General features: G+C 46.7%; 1 protein-coding gene across 1 annotated transcript in view; it reads left to right on the forward strand.

The window, feature by feature from the left end:
- The window catches only part of LOC126542361 (putative serine protease K12H4.7), a 19,473-nt gene continuing 2,044 nt past the window's right edge, over window positions 1-17,429 (forward strand). The window contains exons 1-8 of the mRNA XM_050189410.3: window positions 1-300; window positions 2,140-2,324; window positions 8,209-8,444; window positions 9,248-9,383; window positions 12,048-12,162; window positions 13,024-13,225; window positions 14,599-14,692; window positions 15,909-16,117. Of these exons, the coding sequence (XP_050045367.1) occupies window positions 76-300; window positions 2,140-2,324; window positions 8,209-8,444; window positions 9,248-9,383; window positions 12,048-12,162; window positions 13,024-13,225; window positions 14,599-14,692; window positions 15,909-16,117 (1,402 nt within the window). The 5' untranslated portion in view covers window positions 1-75. The remainder of the gene's footprint in view (window positions 301-2,139; window positions 2,325-8,208; window positions 8,445-9,247; window positions 9,384-12,047; window positions 12,163-13,023; window positions 13,226-14,598; window positions 14,693-15,908; window positions 16,118-17,429) is intronic.

Here is a 17,429-nt window from a genome sequence, read left to right on the forward strand (position 1 = left end):
GCACTAGTGTGTGCAAGAGTCTGGAGGTACCTTGCAGACAGACCGATCCTCGCGCTGTGGACGTTCACGACCGCCATGGCTGCAGCCGTACTGCGCTCTCTGCTGGTTCTCGCTTTCGTGGCCTCCAGCTGCGTGGCCCGCACTCCGTTGATGCATCGGGGCCGACCGCGCGGTCGCTTCGGCATGCTCGGCGAGCCCCGTAGCCATCAGCGGCTGGCCGTTAAGGAGCCGCAGGAGCTGTGGATCACTCAGCCCCGCTGCCATTTCAACCCGGCCGGCACGGAAGGCACGTGGAAGCAGGTAAGCGTGCATGGCATCGCAGTGCCTCTACATCAGAGATGTTATGTGTTCCCTTATGTGCCGCCGTTATATGTGACGAATAAGTGCTGCGCCTGCGTTTATTTTGCTGTACACGTCCGGCAGGGTAATCATACGGCTTGCGCAAGATGTGGAAGGGCTCAACATCTCCTTTAATGACATCTTGGAATCGCTACACTAAATTCATGACTGCGCTGCTTCGAAGACCCCTCTACCGTACGTGCGACTCAAAGAATGCCGAGCTGCAGCCACCCGCCCGCCGATCGCTTCCCCCGATCCTCCACCTCTAACTTTTCGCGATGCTTTAGATTTCAGCGAATTAGTGCTATACGCAATAATGACTGGTTTTCATTTCTTTTATTCTTCTTTTTTTTTTCTCAAGCAAATCAGAAATTTAGGAGGAGTGAAGTTATATACAGGGTGTTTCACTTGAGCCAAACTTGAAGAACATTCAAGTGATACGTAGCTGGATAGAACCAAGGTTATGTTGTTTGCCGTCGCTTGGAGATACTCAGATTGTCTTTTGCATTTCACCTAATTGCATAATCAGTCTTAATTAATTAATCACTTTCTCAATTATAATTGGATGAAAGTGTCAATGAAAACATTCTAGAGCAACATGAAAAATTCCCGAAACAGCTTACATGTTGCTCAATAGGTGCTACATAAAAGTGTTTTTCCGAGCGTGAAAGGAGCTCGCGAATACACGAAGAGTGCCTCGAGCGGCCAGTCGCGCTGCAGTTGTGTAATTAATAATCTCGTATTTGCACGCACGCGCACGCACACAAACAAAAACAGTAGGTTTCGCCCGAAAAGGCGAAACATCGATTGCGATAGCAAATTATCAGACAGCCATACGAAGTAAGGATAGTATTTTTATCAGCCGTATCATTGCAACTTGTAAATATTCGCTTGCTAACTAAATTGACAAGCATGGTGTCAGCGCGCACAGCAAACATGAACACATCACACTCGATGGCCGCGGACACCAGCTGTGAAAACGCCAGCGTGAGGAAACGCGGCAGCAACAGCACAGCGAGCGAAGTAACCTTCGTGCTGTATATATCGCTTCAACGCAAACTGAGCGCTGAGAACACAACACGCACAAAACTTCGAGACCGCGCGCAGGCGCACATTCGCAGTTGCAGCAGGAGCACGCCGCTCCCCTTCCCTCCCCTTGGAACGCCTCGCAACGTTTGGTTCATGCTTCGCACGCGACGGAAGACAGCGCGCTTCCTCCCCGCTTTCCTCCCTCTCGCGCGGGCGAGATTCAACCGCCATCGTCGTCTCCCCTCGCACGCTTTCACTCGCACATACAGCGTAGGGCGCGCGGCAACGATGACATTGCCCTTCGACTTTATACGGAACATTACGGCGACGGCAGAAATGCGCCTGGAGTGTCCGTGTAATTGCTAGCGCAATAAAATGAGATGAGACGACACGGATGGAGGAATGGAAAGAGAAGGCGCTGACATGTCAGCTCAAGTTTTTGCAGCTCGTGCGCAAAAAACGTCCGACAAAGCAAGGAGAAATTTGACAAACACCTAGTGATAACGGAATCAGATGCAGAAGAATCACGGAGGCCATTCCTTTTCCTACCAGCAGATCTTAACACGCAATCTTCTTTCCTCTAGCTGAAACACGGGTGTCTGACTTCATTCCTGCGACTGCAGATTCGTTCGTTTATGAGCTGCTGAATGCACTATGCGGCAGCACAACCCTTCCAATTATTTCTAAATGAAACAAACATGATGCGTGCTCGCAGCCGTCTTTTTCTTGCCAACGTGGAATAGTGGGGCATTTTCTTCGCTTAACGCGCAGCGGTACTTCGTGAACGACGAGTTCTACCGTCCCGGAGGTCCCGTGTTCCTGATGTTCGGCGGCGAGGGCGCGGCGTCGGCCAAGTGGCTCACGGCGCCCACGCACATCATGCTGCTCGCCAAGAAGTACGGCGCGCTCGTCTTCGAGCTCGAGCACCGCTACTACGGACTCAGCTGGCCCACACCGTGAGCGCTTTTATATATATTTACTCATCACCACATATTCCTATAATGCAACATGGTGCTGCCGTTGCGTATATATATATATATATATATTGACACGTGTACTTGTCTCTATCGGGCGACAAGTTTTGCCGCCGAACAAATGTTATCGCACAGCGCGGGACGCGCCTGCATGTATCCGAAGTTTCTGGAAAGTTATCGATGCTTCTACCCGCTGTCTGTTGTCGCCGAACGTTGTGTTATCTGATTTCATCGCTTGACACGAATGGTGTAGAACATTTTAGAAGGCATGCGGGTCCCAACGTTTAATCTGGAACATTCGATGATTGCTGTATAAAAGCCGACGCGCTTGACCCGCTGATCAGATTTTCGACGATCGCCGACAGTGTTCGCCGCTATCGTTGTGCTATAAGTGTAGCCTGTTTTTGTGGGCACAGGTTCGCCCAATAAAATCTAGTTTTGTTCTTCACAGTATTGCTACTGTGTTCTTGAACGTCACCACCACGTGACAATATATATATATACATTTTCAAGTTACAGGCGCTGTGTTCCTTCAACTTGATGTATGCTTGGGCTTTAAGCGTCATGGCTTTATGGCCATGGCGCTTAAAGACAGACAAGTCAGTTAGTCCCCCTAAAACCCCGAGACAGCTGGGAGAAATCGCTTTTCAAGGCGTTTAATTCTTAGTATATATATACCGACTGGCATACGTTGTGCAAGTGCGGGAAACGTTGCTTGCAAGTTCCAGGCTGATTACGTGCTGTTTGAGGGAGCCCCTGTGGTATGTCCATACATTTCAACGCGCTCGAGAATGACAAGAACTCTGTTATGTACTCGCCATCCAGAGGTCTGCATGCAGTTCCGGGAGAGCCACGGTAACCGCAGCTTATAGCCCCAACGACGTAATATACATAGATGCTGGAGGTTGACAAAGGCTGTATACGTGGTCAAAGTGTTGTCTCCTCATGCTTGTAGAAAACAAAACGCGTTTCTGTGCGTAAACGGTCTGCATCAAATTAGTGTCAATTTTCTCTAAAGTTGACGGGAGGAATACATTTCCGCATTATAGGAGCAATATATATATATATATATATATATATATATATATATATATATATATATATATTTATGTGCGCTAACACAGATATGATAATGTCGTATGATTGGTTGACACGTTGCATGGTGCTGGCACATCCTACATCCTGTGCTTTCATGTAAATCAGTGCGGTATTCGGGATGCACCTTACGGGTGTCTCTCGTCGTCTGTGAGGACGTACCACGGTCCGAATCAAATTAGTGTCAATTTTCTCTAAAGTTGAGGGGAGGAATACAGTTCCGCATATATCATCTGGCTTCACATCCGCGCTGAATATTTTGCATAATCGCTTCCAATATTTGTCCGGTCATTAGGTGTCCTCCTTTCGTACCTGTGTAAGATTCCCGCGCTACCCTTCAAACATGAATGTTATTTCAACATATTTAAGACAATGTGCAGTATAATGCACATGAGTTATGATACGCCGGTGCTGCCATTTGCGCAATCCTTGTGTCCGCGCTCTGCATTATGCGCGGTGGTTTCAAGTCATGATTTAAAGGCAGGATGGTAACAAAAATTCATATAACTTCATTACTAGCCGCTTGGCTTGAAGTTCGCAATTGGGACAAGTGTTCTATAGTGAATAATTACAAAGTTAATCAGTGAATTAACCTTTATTTATTAGCTAACATATGCTATTTGTCATGTATGTCCGCCTCTTCAAGTAATTCCGCTGAAGTGACAGAATTGCGCTATCTGGCCACAATAGATCCACCGTTTCTTGTACAGTTAAACGACGATTTTCACGAATCACAGCACGACCTTTCTCGGCACGGTCATCATCTGTTGATATGGAAGGTCGTCCAGGCGAGGGATCGTCACCGACTGACATTCTGCTGTGTTCAAAACGCTTAAACCGCTTATAGGCGTGAGACTAATATGGGCTTGCCCGTATGCTTAGCTAAGCAACTGAAAAGTCTCTACAAACCTTTTGCCAAGTTTGTAGCAAAATTTCGCGCACACACACGTTGTTTTTCGAGCTCTTTCATTATTGCAACTTATGCACTGATCCGACGAACAGCTTATGCACGTGCTCACTTCGGCGGCTGTACAGCTCAACAACCCGGTCAGAGCGAGACGCAGTCAACGGCCGTTTTGTTGTAACCTGCCGCTGCGTGCGTTCAGTTGCTACAGCGCGCTCCCTCTGCCGGTTGGCGCGCCATTTCAAAAGTTAGGTTTCTTTTTGAACACACCTCACATATGTGCGAATTAAGGTTGCGGGTTCGGTTCCCACCGGCGACAAGTCATGTGTTCGTCCACTTCCATTTCCGCCTTTTTGTTATTATTTGCTACATTTCAGTTTGAACTAGAGCCAATTGCTCCTATATATGCTTTTCATGGCTATAGTGTCTGCTGGCTTTATATATATATATATATATATATATATATATATATATATATATATATATATATATATATATATATATATATATATATATATATATATATATATATACATTTCTTTGCGAGTATATATGGGCGACTTATTATTATATCACAAATGAATTCAAGAGGCTTTCAGTTTCTCCAAGGTATGTGCGCCATGAAAATGGCACACGTGTTATATACCCTGCAGCTCACGGAGACAATGGACAGTCGAGGTGCTATGTGTCAGAGCCACGTGCATGCGTGCTCACCCGTACTGTCGTCAAGTGCGGTCATATACACTTGCGGGCATTGTCACATGATGCGCCTGACTTAGAACAATGCTTGGCGGCAGTATCTGTGTGCCCACTGCGAGCACTATGAGCTCTGCGCGGCAGTCTATAGTGTTCGTGTGCGTCTCACACGCTTATCTGGCTGGGGCGTCGCCAGCGGCGGAAGCGAAGACCATTGAAATTATCACTGAAATTCGCTCGCTTGCGGCGAAAGCGATATTATTAGTTGCCTGGCACAACTTGCTTCGCTCACACTTTTATTTTTGTTTTTCCTTTAGAGTAGCAATGAATAGCGCGCAGAGGAAGGGACAGTAAAATTCAGACATACCTTCCAACTGTTCGTGTGTTTCTGAATTTTACTGTCTCGTCCTCTGCGCGCTATTCACTGCTATTCAAATCATGCACAAAGCAAGCCCAAAAAGCTACGCTGCTGAATTACATTCCTCTAGAGAACGTTCCGAAAGAGTCGGATCAAACTGATCGAGAATAGAAACTGTCTCGAGTCAACGATTTGCGCCCAGAATGTACTGATTAACTCGCCACTGCGTATCCCCTCCCTTTACCAATCAACATCACTAAAAGGACGTGGTTCCGTTCGAGGAATTTTTCGAGAACGTAGCAGATACATGTTTGGACAGTGCTTTGTTTTGTGCAGCCAATTTCCGAAAGCTAGACAGATAAACAAAAAAATTAAAGTAAGTTATAGCAACTTCATTGCCACACTCAGTGAGCACTGGCGTCTCTTTCTTCGGGCACGATTTGGACTCCTGTTTAACTCTGCTATCAAGAGTTGTCGCACTTCCCGTATGAAAGCAGTTCCCGTTCTAGTATTGTCTGTTCACATCAGAAGACGATCATCTAGTTTCCTGAATGCGTTGAACATAGATTGTCTTTTTGCTTCAAATTGATGACAGTGACACATTATGTGGTCAATGTTCTTTATTGACCACATAGCCGACACAATATCCGACATGGGAGCATCACAGGCAGAGATATGAAACGCCCGCCGCGGTTGCTTAGCGGCTATGGTGTTGGGCTGCTAAGCACAAGGTCGCGGTATCGAATCCCGGCAACGGCGGCCGCATTTCGATGGGGGTGAAATGCGAAAACACCCGTGTACTTAGATTTAGGTTCACGTTAAAAGAACCCTAGGAGGTCCAAATTTCCGGAGTCCCCCCACTGCGGCGTGCCTCATAATCAGAAAGTGGTTTTGGCACGTAAAACTCCACAATTTTTTTTTTTTTCAGAGATGGGAAACTCTGTCGGATATTTCTGTGCGTCTAAGGCTGTCAGAACGATTACGTAGTTTTCAACTACGTCGTTTGTCATCGCACGTCTAGTTAGAGCTCCGTTGTCGTCCTCTATAAATAGTTTGTAAGGCCCTACGCTAAGGGAGTTGCCAGTGCGACAAGAAAATAACGTTACGGGTGTAAACATTTTTTACAGTGTGGCTGGTGAACGTGAAGACTCCCTTGAGGAACATCGGAAAAGAGTAACTGTTATTCCTTGAAGGAGTAACTGCATGGGGAGTAACAGTTCATCCACAATAACAGTTCACTTATTAAACTCCAAAAGGACGAATGGTTGTGGTAGGTCAGTTACTCCCCAAAAAGAAGTAAAATACATGCCCATTTTCGTCTTCTCTTTTCTTAAGGAGTACTTACCACGTTTTTCACGGAATGCGCTCGAAATTTCTTGATTTAAGTAATAAATCTGAGATAATTAATTTTCCCATGATTACTTTTGCCACAGAGGCACATATTCGAAAATGGTTCGATGTAGTAATTAGACAAGTAATGCAAATTAGATTAATTAACTTTCTAAACAGGCATGCGATTGCATTGCGCCAGTGGAAGACTTGAAGCGCGCCATCCGATGAGCTCATATAACGTTTCAAGAAATGAAAAAAAAAGAAGAAATTGGCGCTACGAATTTTTACAGCGTATAATCTATTCCGGTCAATTCAACGCAGAAAAAGCGAAACTGAACAGCTGAAGAGCGCAACTGTCGCGCCCTTTGTATATATTCCCACATCCATGAGCCACGTGACAGCGCTTACGCCTAACCGTCGGGCGAGCGTGATCGCAGCTTGACAAGGACTGTCAAGGGTTCCCCGTGACTGCTGTAGAACACAAACAGGCTCACTATGGAACTTCGCATGCAATGCAATGGTTGTCTGCTGAGCCATGCTTAGGCCTATCCCGCTTCGCCTTCTACAATAAATAAATAAAAATAATATAATAATACAAAAATAAAATAAGCTGTGCTGCTTGACGTTCCGAAAGTGCACAGTGGATTGTTACTTTTGACCAGCTGGAGTTTTTTTTAACGTGTACCTAAATCTAAATCCGATCGTATCCTGTACGATCGATTTCTCGTACGCCGTGTATTTTATGCCTATCAGCATGTACTGCGCATGTTTAATATTAGAACTCTTAAAAATTAAGCGGAAATGTCGTGATTACTTAGTTTTGTATAAACTAATTCACAACCACTTCTCCTGTCCGCGGTTACTGTCAGCTGTAACGTTCTGCGTGCCTCGCCCTATAACCTGCGTAATCCTAGCATTTTCAACGTGAATTGCTCTTGCACCTCTATCGCTAAACACGTCTTGTAACGTAACAATATAACTTGCGTGATAATCGTGATATATCCAGTTCTACTACTTGCTCATTATCTGACTTCTGTATCTGAATAATTCAATTTTTTTTGGTGCACTTTGTACCACTGTTGTTTGAGATATTCTGTTTTGTTTTTCGGTTTTGTTCTTTATTTAACCCAAAGGGCACCAATATTAAGGCGTAAAGCTATTCTTGGACACCATTAATAAAAATAAATAAAATAAATAAATAAGACAAATAAAGTGAGTGCCCGAGCGTTTTGAATGTCGCCCCATCAAGGCGCGGCCAGGAATCTGAACCCGCAACCTCGTGCTCGAGCGGCAGAACGCCACGTTCACCGCGGCGATCGAGTTTTCGCAGATTCGCCTCGAGCCATCTTCTACAACATATTATTCCGATCCGATTCCAATCACTTTTAAGAGTCGACCCACGTCGACGAGAGTAGATCCACCAGCCTCGAGGATCGGCGCCTCACAGGGTGCACGGGGGCTCTGCGCGCGCGCGCATGCAGGGACATGACAGTGGCCAACCTGGAGTACCTGACCAGCGAGCAAGCGTTGGCCGACGGGGCGTTCTTCAGGGACGCCATGGTGGAGAAATACTCGCTCGGCCCCGACAGCAAGTGGGTGGTGTTCGGCGGCTCCTACTCGGGCTCGCTGGCCGCCTGGTTCAAGCTCAAGTACCCGCACCTCGCCGTCGGAGCCGTTGCGTCGAGCGCACCGCTCTACGCTGTCATCGACTTCAAAGGTACACGCATTGCGCCAGTGTGAAAAGTGGTCGACTCGTGGTACGGTCTCTTCCGCTATGTATACATAGGCTGTGTACGCCCGACCTCGCGAAGTCTTTATTATAGGGGTAATTTTTTTTTTTAATTCTGGGGTTTTACGCGCCAAAAAACCACGATCTGATTATGCGAGGCATGTCATAGTGGGCGATTCCGGATTAATCTTGAGAACCTAAGGTTCTTTAACGTGCACCCAATGCACGGTATATACACGAGCGTTTCTTTTTCTTTCTTTTTTTTATTTTTTGCATTCCGCCGTCTTCTTTGGACTGCGTCCGCCACGGTTGGGATCGAACCCGCGACCTCGTGCTCAGCAGCACAGCGCTGTGGACACTCGGCTACCGCGGAGGGTATTGGTGTCATTTGGTGCGCCTCATTTGGAATTGGTACTCCTGGGGAAAAAAAGAACAAGAAACCAGGAAAAAAAAAACGCAAACGCCTCACATATTTGTCGTTTTTTTTGCTCATTCTTCCATCCTCTAGTTTTTGCGCCCCTGTTATTCAAGGTCATGACGTGGCACGGCATATACGTGACAACAGCGCTGCCTTTGAAGGATCTTTCTGTTGTTGTTGTTGTTGTTCCGGGCAGGTTGTCATATGACTTATGAGGGTGTCTGCTTGAAAGGGCGCAGGTACTGGAAGTTATGCAAAGGGCAGCTACTATCGCTCGAAGCACAACGTGCGTAAGAAGTCAGTAAACGCAAAATTTACCACAGTTCGGTTCTTGACGTTCCGAGCTATATCTCGTATACTGCACGCGGTGCAGACTACCTTCGCGTGGTGCGGGACTCGCTCGCGACGACGGGCCCCGAGTGCAACAAGCAAATCGAGCAGGCCGTGGACCACCTCACCTTCCTGGCGGCATCGCCCGACAACTGGCCGGCCATCAAGGACATGTTCAAGTGAGCCTGCGTAGTTTAGATACATAGCCAGCGGGGTCACTGCTTACTAAAAAGAAGCCGAATCTCGCATCATGATCGAAACCATATATATATATATATATATATATCATAAGAAGCCAACAAACAGTGGCATCAAGGAAAACGGAGGAAATTACTTGTACTTACAAATTGAATTAAAGAAATGATCCATTAATGAAAATGAAAGTGGTTGAAAAAACAACTTTTTTTTCATCCACTTTCATTTACAAGTAATTAAGTACAAGTAATTTCCCTTATGTTTTCCTGCGTGTCATTGTTTGTTGGCTTCCTAAGATATGATTAATGAAAATCGGGCCTCTCGATTAACCCCCTTTCTTTTCGTTTATTACATAACGAGGGTGTCGTGTCGAATCCGGCAACATTGATGCCTTCAGGTAGCATGTGTCGGTTTATTGACCGGTTGCCTTCACCAATAAAGATCGCGTACTCGGGGCGCTTGCGGCAGAAAGGATGTTCCACATACGACGCCTAGGTTTGTGAACACTCCCAGGGTTATGTAGTAAAACACAAATACCCAGGAAAGTGAGTGAGTGAGTGAATACCTTTTTATTTGGTCCAGCAAAACGCGACAGGTCTAGGCTGCCGGCCCGATCGCAGGCGAGAAAAGTTGATGGGAAAACGGTGCCGCGGTAGCTCAATTGGTAGAGCATCGCACACGTCATGCAAATACGTGGGATCGTTCCCCACCTGCGGCAAGTTGCTTTTTCATCCACTTTCATTTCCATTAATTCATCATTACTTTAATTGAATTAGCAAGTACAAGTAATTTCCCCTATGTTTTCCTTGGTGCCATTGTTTGTTGCCTTCTTATGGTAAGATTAATAAAAATCGGGCCCCTTGGTTAACCCCTTTCTCCTCGTGTATATATATATATATATATATATATATATATATATATATATATATATATATATATATATATATATATATATATATATATATATATATATATATATATATATATATGTATATATATATATATATATATATATATATAAATCGTCCAGCACGCCCTACGTGCTGGACGGCCAGGGTTTGGTCTTCAAAGTCGGGCCCGGAATTCGCAGGAGCGCGTCCCACTCTTCCTTGGTGAACCTGGGGCCCTACGGCCCGCACTCCCAGAGCATGTGAGACAAAGTAGCAGCCTCACCACAGGCCACGCAAGAACAATTCGGGTAAATCTCAGGATATATGCTGTTAAGGGACGCCGGATTTGGGTAGGAGTTAGTTTGCAAGAGTCTGAGCGTGACCGCCTGCGGCCTGCTTAGCTTGGAATGAGGCGGCGGGAAAACCCTTCTCTCTAAGTAGAAGAATTTAGTGATTTCGTTGTGCGTGATAGGAGCGCTTCTGTGTCCGGGGAGGGAGTCGCCCGATCCGAGGGCAGCGCGGTCGGTAAAGCCACGCGCAACCTCGTGGGCAGACTCACTGAGGTTCAGAGGAACCCCCTCAGTCGCCCCGACGTAGGCTGGGAACCAAATGATGGAGTGTATGCTGTCGCCGTGGGAGAGGCTCTTCCGTGGCGGAATATTTCAGGTGCTCATCTTGGAAGACATAGTTAAGCCCCATGCACGCCTCCCCCCCCCTTCCCCGATATATGTCCCTCGCCCTCAATACTCTACCCTAAAGTAAGCCCAATTTTGCAAGCGTGCCGACCAGCAGTGGCAAGACCACCTAAAGGCATGCACAGTGCCGAACTTATGAATTATTAAACCGTTTTATATCGTCCGTTATGAATGCTATACGCGCGGGGCCGGAACACCGTTACGACATACTGTGACTTCATAGTTGTCGCGGCAAGGGGGACAATGGCTTATATATCACAACGACCCGTTTCCATTGAATGCGCCGTAACAGAGCTGTTTCGCGCCCGGGCATTTCGATGCAGGAAGTTTATGACATTTAGCTGCTGTTTTGCCTAACGATCCCTCAGAACAAAATGACAGCTCGCTTCAAGACAACGTCGCCCGCTCCTGGCCGTCACGAAGACGCCACGGATTGATGACAGGGTACTGGGGCGACAGCCGATTCACAGTTTGCCACGTGGTTGCCTCGTATTGTGCAACGTTGGAGACAAGAGAGCCACCAAAGGGGTGGAACATTGGGGGACGGGAGGCGGTGAACGATTCGGTGTTTGTAATTGGCCAGTGAATTCTCTCGACGAGGGAAAGAGGGAAATAAACGGCATAAAAAGCGGATCCAGACGGCTTTGAGAAGAGGGACGCTCGGACAAGCAAAGACTCTAGCATGTAAATGTGCTCCGATAGTTGGAGCCGTGTTTGTAAAACTGAATCATGTACCTTTTTTAATATAATAATTTTTCTCATCTCTTAACCGTCGCTCGGAACCCTTCTTTCTCACTGCACCTGGCACCATCCATGGAACTTTTGCTGGCCGCACGGACCCCTGACTTCACAACACTGCATGTTTAGGTGCGCAGAATTTTCGTCGCGTGCTCGTTTGAAAACATCAATACTATAGCGATCTCCAACGAGCGAACTGGTTCTCCATTTTCGTTGGGAGGTGCAGGGAAAAAGTTTGACGCCGTCAACAGAAACAAAGCATCAGCTCTCATCTCCTATTGACTCAGCACTAATACGTGCCCTTCGTTGGCGACTTCACCCGCAGGCTGTGCACCTACTTCAACGGATTCAACGCCAACAACATGGCCAACCTGTTCCAGAGCCTGGCGGGTAACTTCGAAGGCATTGTCCAGTACAACAAGGACGCCAGAGAGTTCGAGGCACGTACACGCGTTTTCTTGAAGCTAGAGGCGCTTTAAAGGGCAACTTCGGCGTTTTCTTAACCATATTACGATATTGTCATTTTCAAATGGCATTGAGGGTCCTGTCACCTGTAGGGTAGTTCAATTTGCTTAGAACCTCATCAATAATTTTAAATAACCAATAAACGAGATAGCAATACGGTTAGCTGCTTCGTGTGACGTTACGATGGAGTGAACGACGTCAGGTCCTGCACTATCATAATGTAAACGCGCAGAACGCGTGCTAAACACTCAGTACACGTGGCACTAACACCACAGAAGCGAAGCTGATGGTGCCTCCTGACGACACAGACAGCTTTTACAGAGTTTCCGAACTAGAAAGCGCCGATTTCAGCGACAGTGGGGTGTATACACTGTGGCGTCGCAAACACGTGGCCAGTTGAAAGTGATTGGCCCGGAACGCAACCAATTTTTAAAATTCATTTTCCAGAAAACTAAATGACGAATAGAGGGACGTCTTCCAAGCATTTACAGTTGCGATCATCTAAAAACAGCAAAACGAGAGACGAACATATAAATTAAAAGGAACATACACAGCGCTTTGTATGTCTCTTTTATGTTAGTCCCTCGTTTTACGCGCTGTTTGTAGGTGATCACGAACAACCAACTATCCCCGAATTTCCGCTCCAGTTACAGTTACGGCAGGCAACCATACTTTGCGACCCAACCAGTGTACTTTCGCTTACTACACTCTACTTTGGCTCAAAATACCATCCGCGCACAACGGCATCTCCAAGTCTCGAATGTCAGCCCCTAAGCTATAGCTCCATTCGGGCGCGCACAGTTCCATGCAAAGTCTGTCCTGCTATGCATGCGCAGGGCGGAGACAACGCCGTGACCATCGACACTTTGTGCGACACCATGACGGACCCAAGCGACGACCGCAGCCCGCTGGAGCGCTTCGCGGCGGTCAACGAGATCCTGCTGAACGCCACCAAGCAGGCCTGCTTAGACTACGATTACGACACCTTCGTCGACTCGCTGCGGGAGATCCAGTTCAACAGCACCGAGGGAGCCGGAGGTGGGACTGCAGCGCCGCACCATCGTGGCGCTTTTCACTATATCGCGTATCTCCGCGAGGCAGCGGGTGTCGCGAACCTTTGATTCCCAGGAGTGCAGGTGGAAATTGTGCAGATTTGCATCTTTAGAAGTTCGTTCTTTATTCTATGTCTTTAGTGGTTGGGCAAACATGGTGATGTAGCTCAGTGCAAGTGTCGCGCCGCTGCGTTTTACGTTACATACAGAGAGGCGGCATAGTCATGCAATATTGGATAAGTAATACCCTATTTCGTTGGCACTTTTGACAGGTAGGGGGTATCGTGAAACTGCTGCTGGTTACGATAATTTAGACACATGCACACACAAATACACGCGCGCACACAGAGACGCACGCATGTACTCATAAATTATGTTTGCCCCCAACTATTCCGACAAAATGCACGCGTCGAAGTGAATAATTAAAAGTGGATTCTTGAAACTAGCTCATATTAGTCAAACTGTCCTTACAGTAACTGTCACTTCAGGCACAAGCCGGTTATGATGTTTTACAGGCTATGTCGAAGAAATAAAGAAGAGTATGCAACAGTAGCATCGTGCACGTAATGTGCTGTAATTTCCGAAATTCTGAATGCGCACCAGAAAGACAAGGAGGTGGCGAAAATCTGACGGGCCCTAATGCTCAATTTTTTTGAAGCGCCACTTCTAAGCTCAAATTCCCACAAGGACAAGAGTCATGTGATGTTTACTGCTCCACGAACATCTTTTATTGTGTCCAAGCAAATGATATAGTATTTACTATTCTGCTCGTGCTTTCTAAGCGCAAGTATAAAGTCTGGCTTTGGTTTTGATGTGAAGCACAACATTTCGGAAGGCCATGTCGGTGTCAGTTACACGTGTAACGCTGGTCGGACAGAGAGCATAACTAAGCAGGGCTCCACATAGTAAAAAAACTAAAGAAAAATCACGATCTTGACATTTTGATTTACTCGCTGGAGGTGGAAAAGACATCAACGTAATAGTTCATTTCGGTACTCACAGAGAACACGAAGGAAAATTTTGAGCAACCGGCGACTTATTAGCTCGTGCCGTTGCACATGCGGACCTTACACTAATCAGAGCTTAGCGCAAGCTATTCCTTATGAATGGTGCATTTACCGTGCGCGTCTATTGGGGCAGTAACACCAGCGGATCCTTTACACGGTTCCCAACACCTAGCGAATCGTGCTTAGATTTCTTAGCATAGTCTTAGCATATGTGCCATCTTCAAGGGAAAAAATAAAATAAAAAGATCTGCAGCCCTCCTGTGGCGAAGTGGTAGCAGTCAACAGAGCAGAAAATTTTAACAACTCGATCACTGCATTTGCAAGGTGTAATGGCAGCGCCTTGCTTATGCAGGCCGGCAGTGGACCTACCAGACTTGCGTCGAGTTTGGCTACTACCAGTCATCGGACCTCAAGGACCAACCTTTCGGATCTCTTTTCCCAGTCGAGTAAGCCTGTGCTGCATAAGCCTGCATGCGAGGAAGAGTGCTAGTGTGTGCTACAATGCACCAGATTATGTGGCTGTGGATACGTGCAAAGATAGTGTGTTTAATGAGGCAGATGGTGTCGATGCAATTCCAGTGATGTCATTATGCCCAACGTTTAAGTACCATCAGGTGCAGTTTGCAGGTTGTTCTCATTTCATGCAGTGATGCAGTGGCTCTTGTTGGGCAAGTGTGCAATGTGATGAAGCCAGTTTCACGAAAAGGATTTTTTTTTCGCCCGGTTAGGATAAAGTCCACAGATAAAAAACAAAACTGCAAGCACTGAGGGACACATGCATTTAAGTTTCAATCGTTGTTCGTGAAGCGCTCATAACGTTGCATTAAATGCCAGCTTGACATGCCGTCTTGTGCGTTTGGTGCCAGCGTGACGAGTGCTCTTAACAGCAGGCTTTTCCACATGCAATCTATTATTGTGGAGAAGCCAGATTTAAAGGTGACTCAAAACCACGTCGATGCAAGTACTGTTACACAGAACATTTCACATACGGGTTACGACTAACTTTATTGAAAACGGTATTAAACAGGTGATTTTTATTTTCCCAATTTCCTTTTTTCAGTCACCTGTACCTGGATATTTAAGTAAAAATTTATTTCATTGATAAGTAGGGCCTAACGTACCGATGCAACACTGAAGCTATGCGAGGTGCAATAGTGGCGTACTCGCGATTAATTTAGACCACCTTGTGATCGTGTTTGAGTTCCGCTCCCATAGGAATGCGGCCGCCGGGCCAGGCGTCGAACCTGCGGGCCTCAGAAGCAGAACGCCATAACTACGGAGTAACCTCGGCAAATAAAACAAAATAAAATAAGATAAGTAAAATTGCTACACGGTATGGGACGACGCGCTCCTGTTGGGTCCATTTGCAAGGTATAAAAGGGCTAGGACAACTGCGACGCCACAGATGCGCTTCTCGCATGCAATGCGAGGGAACTGCGACAGAAGCCCTTCTCTTGTAGGCACAGAACAGTGGCGCTCGATCGCTTCAATTTTGTCAATTGGTGTGTTCATGTTTCCGAAAAGGTTTTGCGATAACGGACTCTCCCCCCCCCCCCCTTCTCTTACACAGTCAGCGGTGAAGCCCACTTATCTCCCGCTTTAGTCCAGCTCTGCTTCTACACTACCGTAGCTTAACACTGCACACTCCCTTTCTTCGACAAGGTTCTTCGTGAAGCAGTGCAGGGACATCTTTGGAGCGCACTTCGACGAGGCCCTTCTGAAGAGTGCTGTACGCCGCACCAACACCTTCTACGGCGGCTTCCGACCCGCCGTGCACAACGTGACCTTCCCCAACGGATCCATCGACCCGTGGCACGCACTCGGCATCACCAGGGATCTCGCAAGTGACGTGACCGCCATATTCATCAATGGTCAGTGCTTACGTCAGTGGTCAGTGCTAAAAAGGCGACCCTTTTTAGCGCGTAAGCATTCTTAGGCGATTCACCCAGGAAATCTGTCCGTTGGTCTTTCTGTCCATCCGTAACGCGTAGCATGTTGCGCGCTCCATAAAGAAAAACAGTAAAATTGAAAGAAAAAGATTGAAAGAAGAAAACGTTGGCGGTGGTGAATTTGGAACCTACGACAACACTCCTAGAAGCCCAGCGTCTTACCCACTGGGCTATACGCCCACGCTTGCAGAAGATGAATATATCTGAACCATATGAATCTGTTGTACCGGCGGTACGACTGTCAACGGAGAACAGTTTCTATGGAGGCTTTGTCGAAAGATTTTGCGATAGTGGAATAAAAGCCATCTCTAGGGTCACACGTAGAGCCGACTTAGAGCCTTGCAGACACCAGGAAAATTTCGTTTTCGCAATTTTTTTTTAAATAAACGTTTTGATATATAATGCCAAACACGCCACATCCCCGACGTATTTCGGTGATCGCGGGATGCTCCTTCCGTTAGGGCGTTCCTTCACCGATCGAAATGCCATCGATCTCCGAGAGCTCGTTCACTTCGCGCCTCGCAACACAGATGAGCTGATAACACAATGAGTTGATAAGGAGTGATGAGGGTTTATATAGGTCTCATGACGGTTGATAATGGTTCGACGCGGATCGATAAGGTGCTAAATAGCGATAATGGCTTATAATGGCCGGAGCAATTCCGATAAGGGTCGGATAATGTCCGATAAGGCTGGTAAGATCTGATAAGGGTTGTTCAGGATCGGATCCATTGCGATAAGGTTGACAAGGGTCGGATCGAGTCGTATAAGATTGATAACTACCAATAAGGGTAGATGGGGTCTATATCGGACGGATCAAGTTGGATAAGATTGATGTTGACGCCGAGCTGCATGGGGATGAGCAAGTGGCCCAATGCTTACGCATACTTAGAGAACTCCAGAGGAGCTTCTGCATAATTTTTCTTACTGTCGCCTTTTATTCACACCGGTAATTTTAGATATACACATCCGAGGCAGTGCATCGCGATTATCGTGTAGCAGATGAGTGTTCACATCATGTCGAAAGTCAAATACCTGCACGTTGCAGACGACAAGGACGGCGGTGCACAGTGCGCTCACTACGCATACTAAGCAGGGCAAGTAGTGAAAAAGGCGAGTCAACAGCAGTTGACATGGAAAACAACGTTTTCTTGGGAGCGTTAATGTACAACGTGGTTTGTTAGACTACACTACCTTCGGGATCAGTCCACAATTTTGGGCTGCACTGTCTTCG

This window comes from Dermacentor andersoni, chromosome 2 (assembly GCF_023375885.2).
Source record: "Dermacentor andersoni chromosome 2, qqDerAnde1_hic_scaffold, whole genome shotgun sequence".
In the NCBI taxonomy this organism is placed as follows: Eukaryota; Metazoa; Arthropoda; class Arachnida; order Ixodida; family Ixodidae; genus Dermacentor; species Dermacentor andersoni.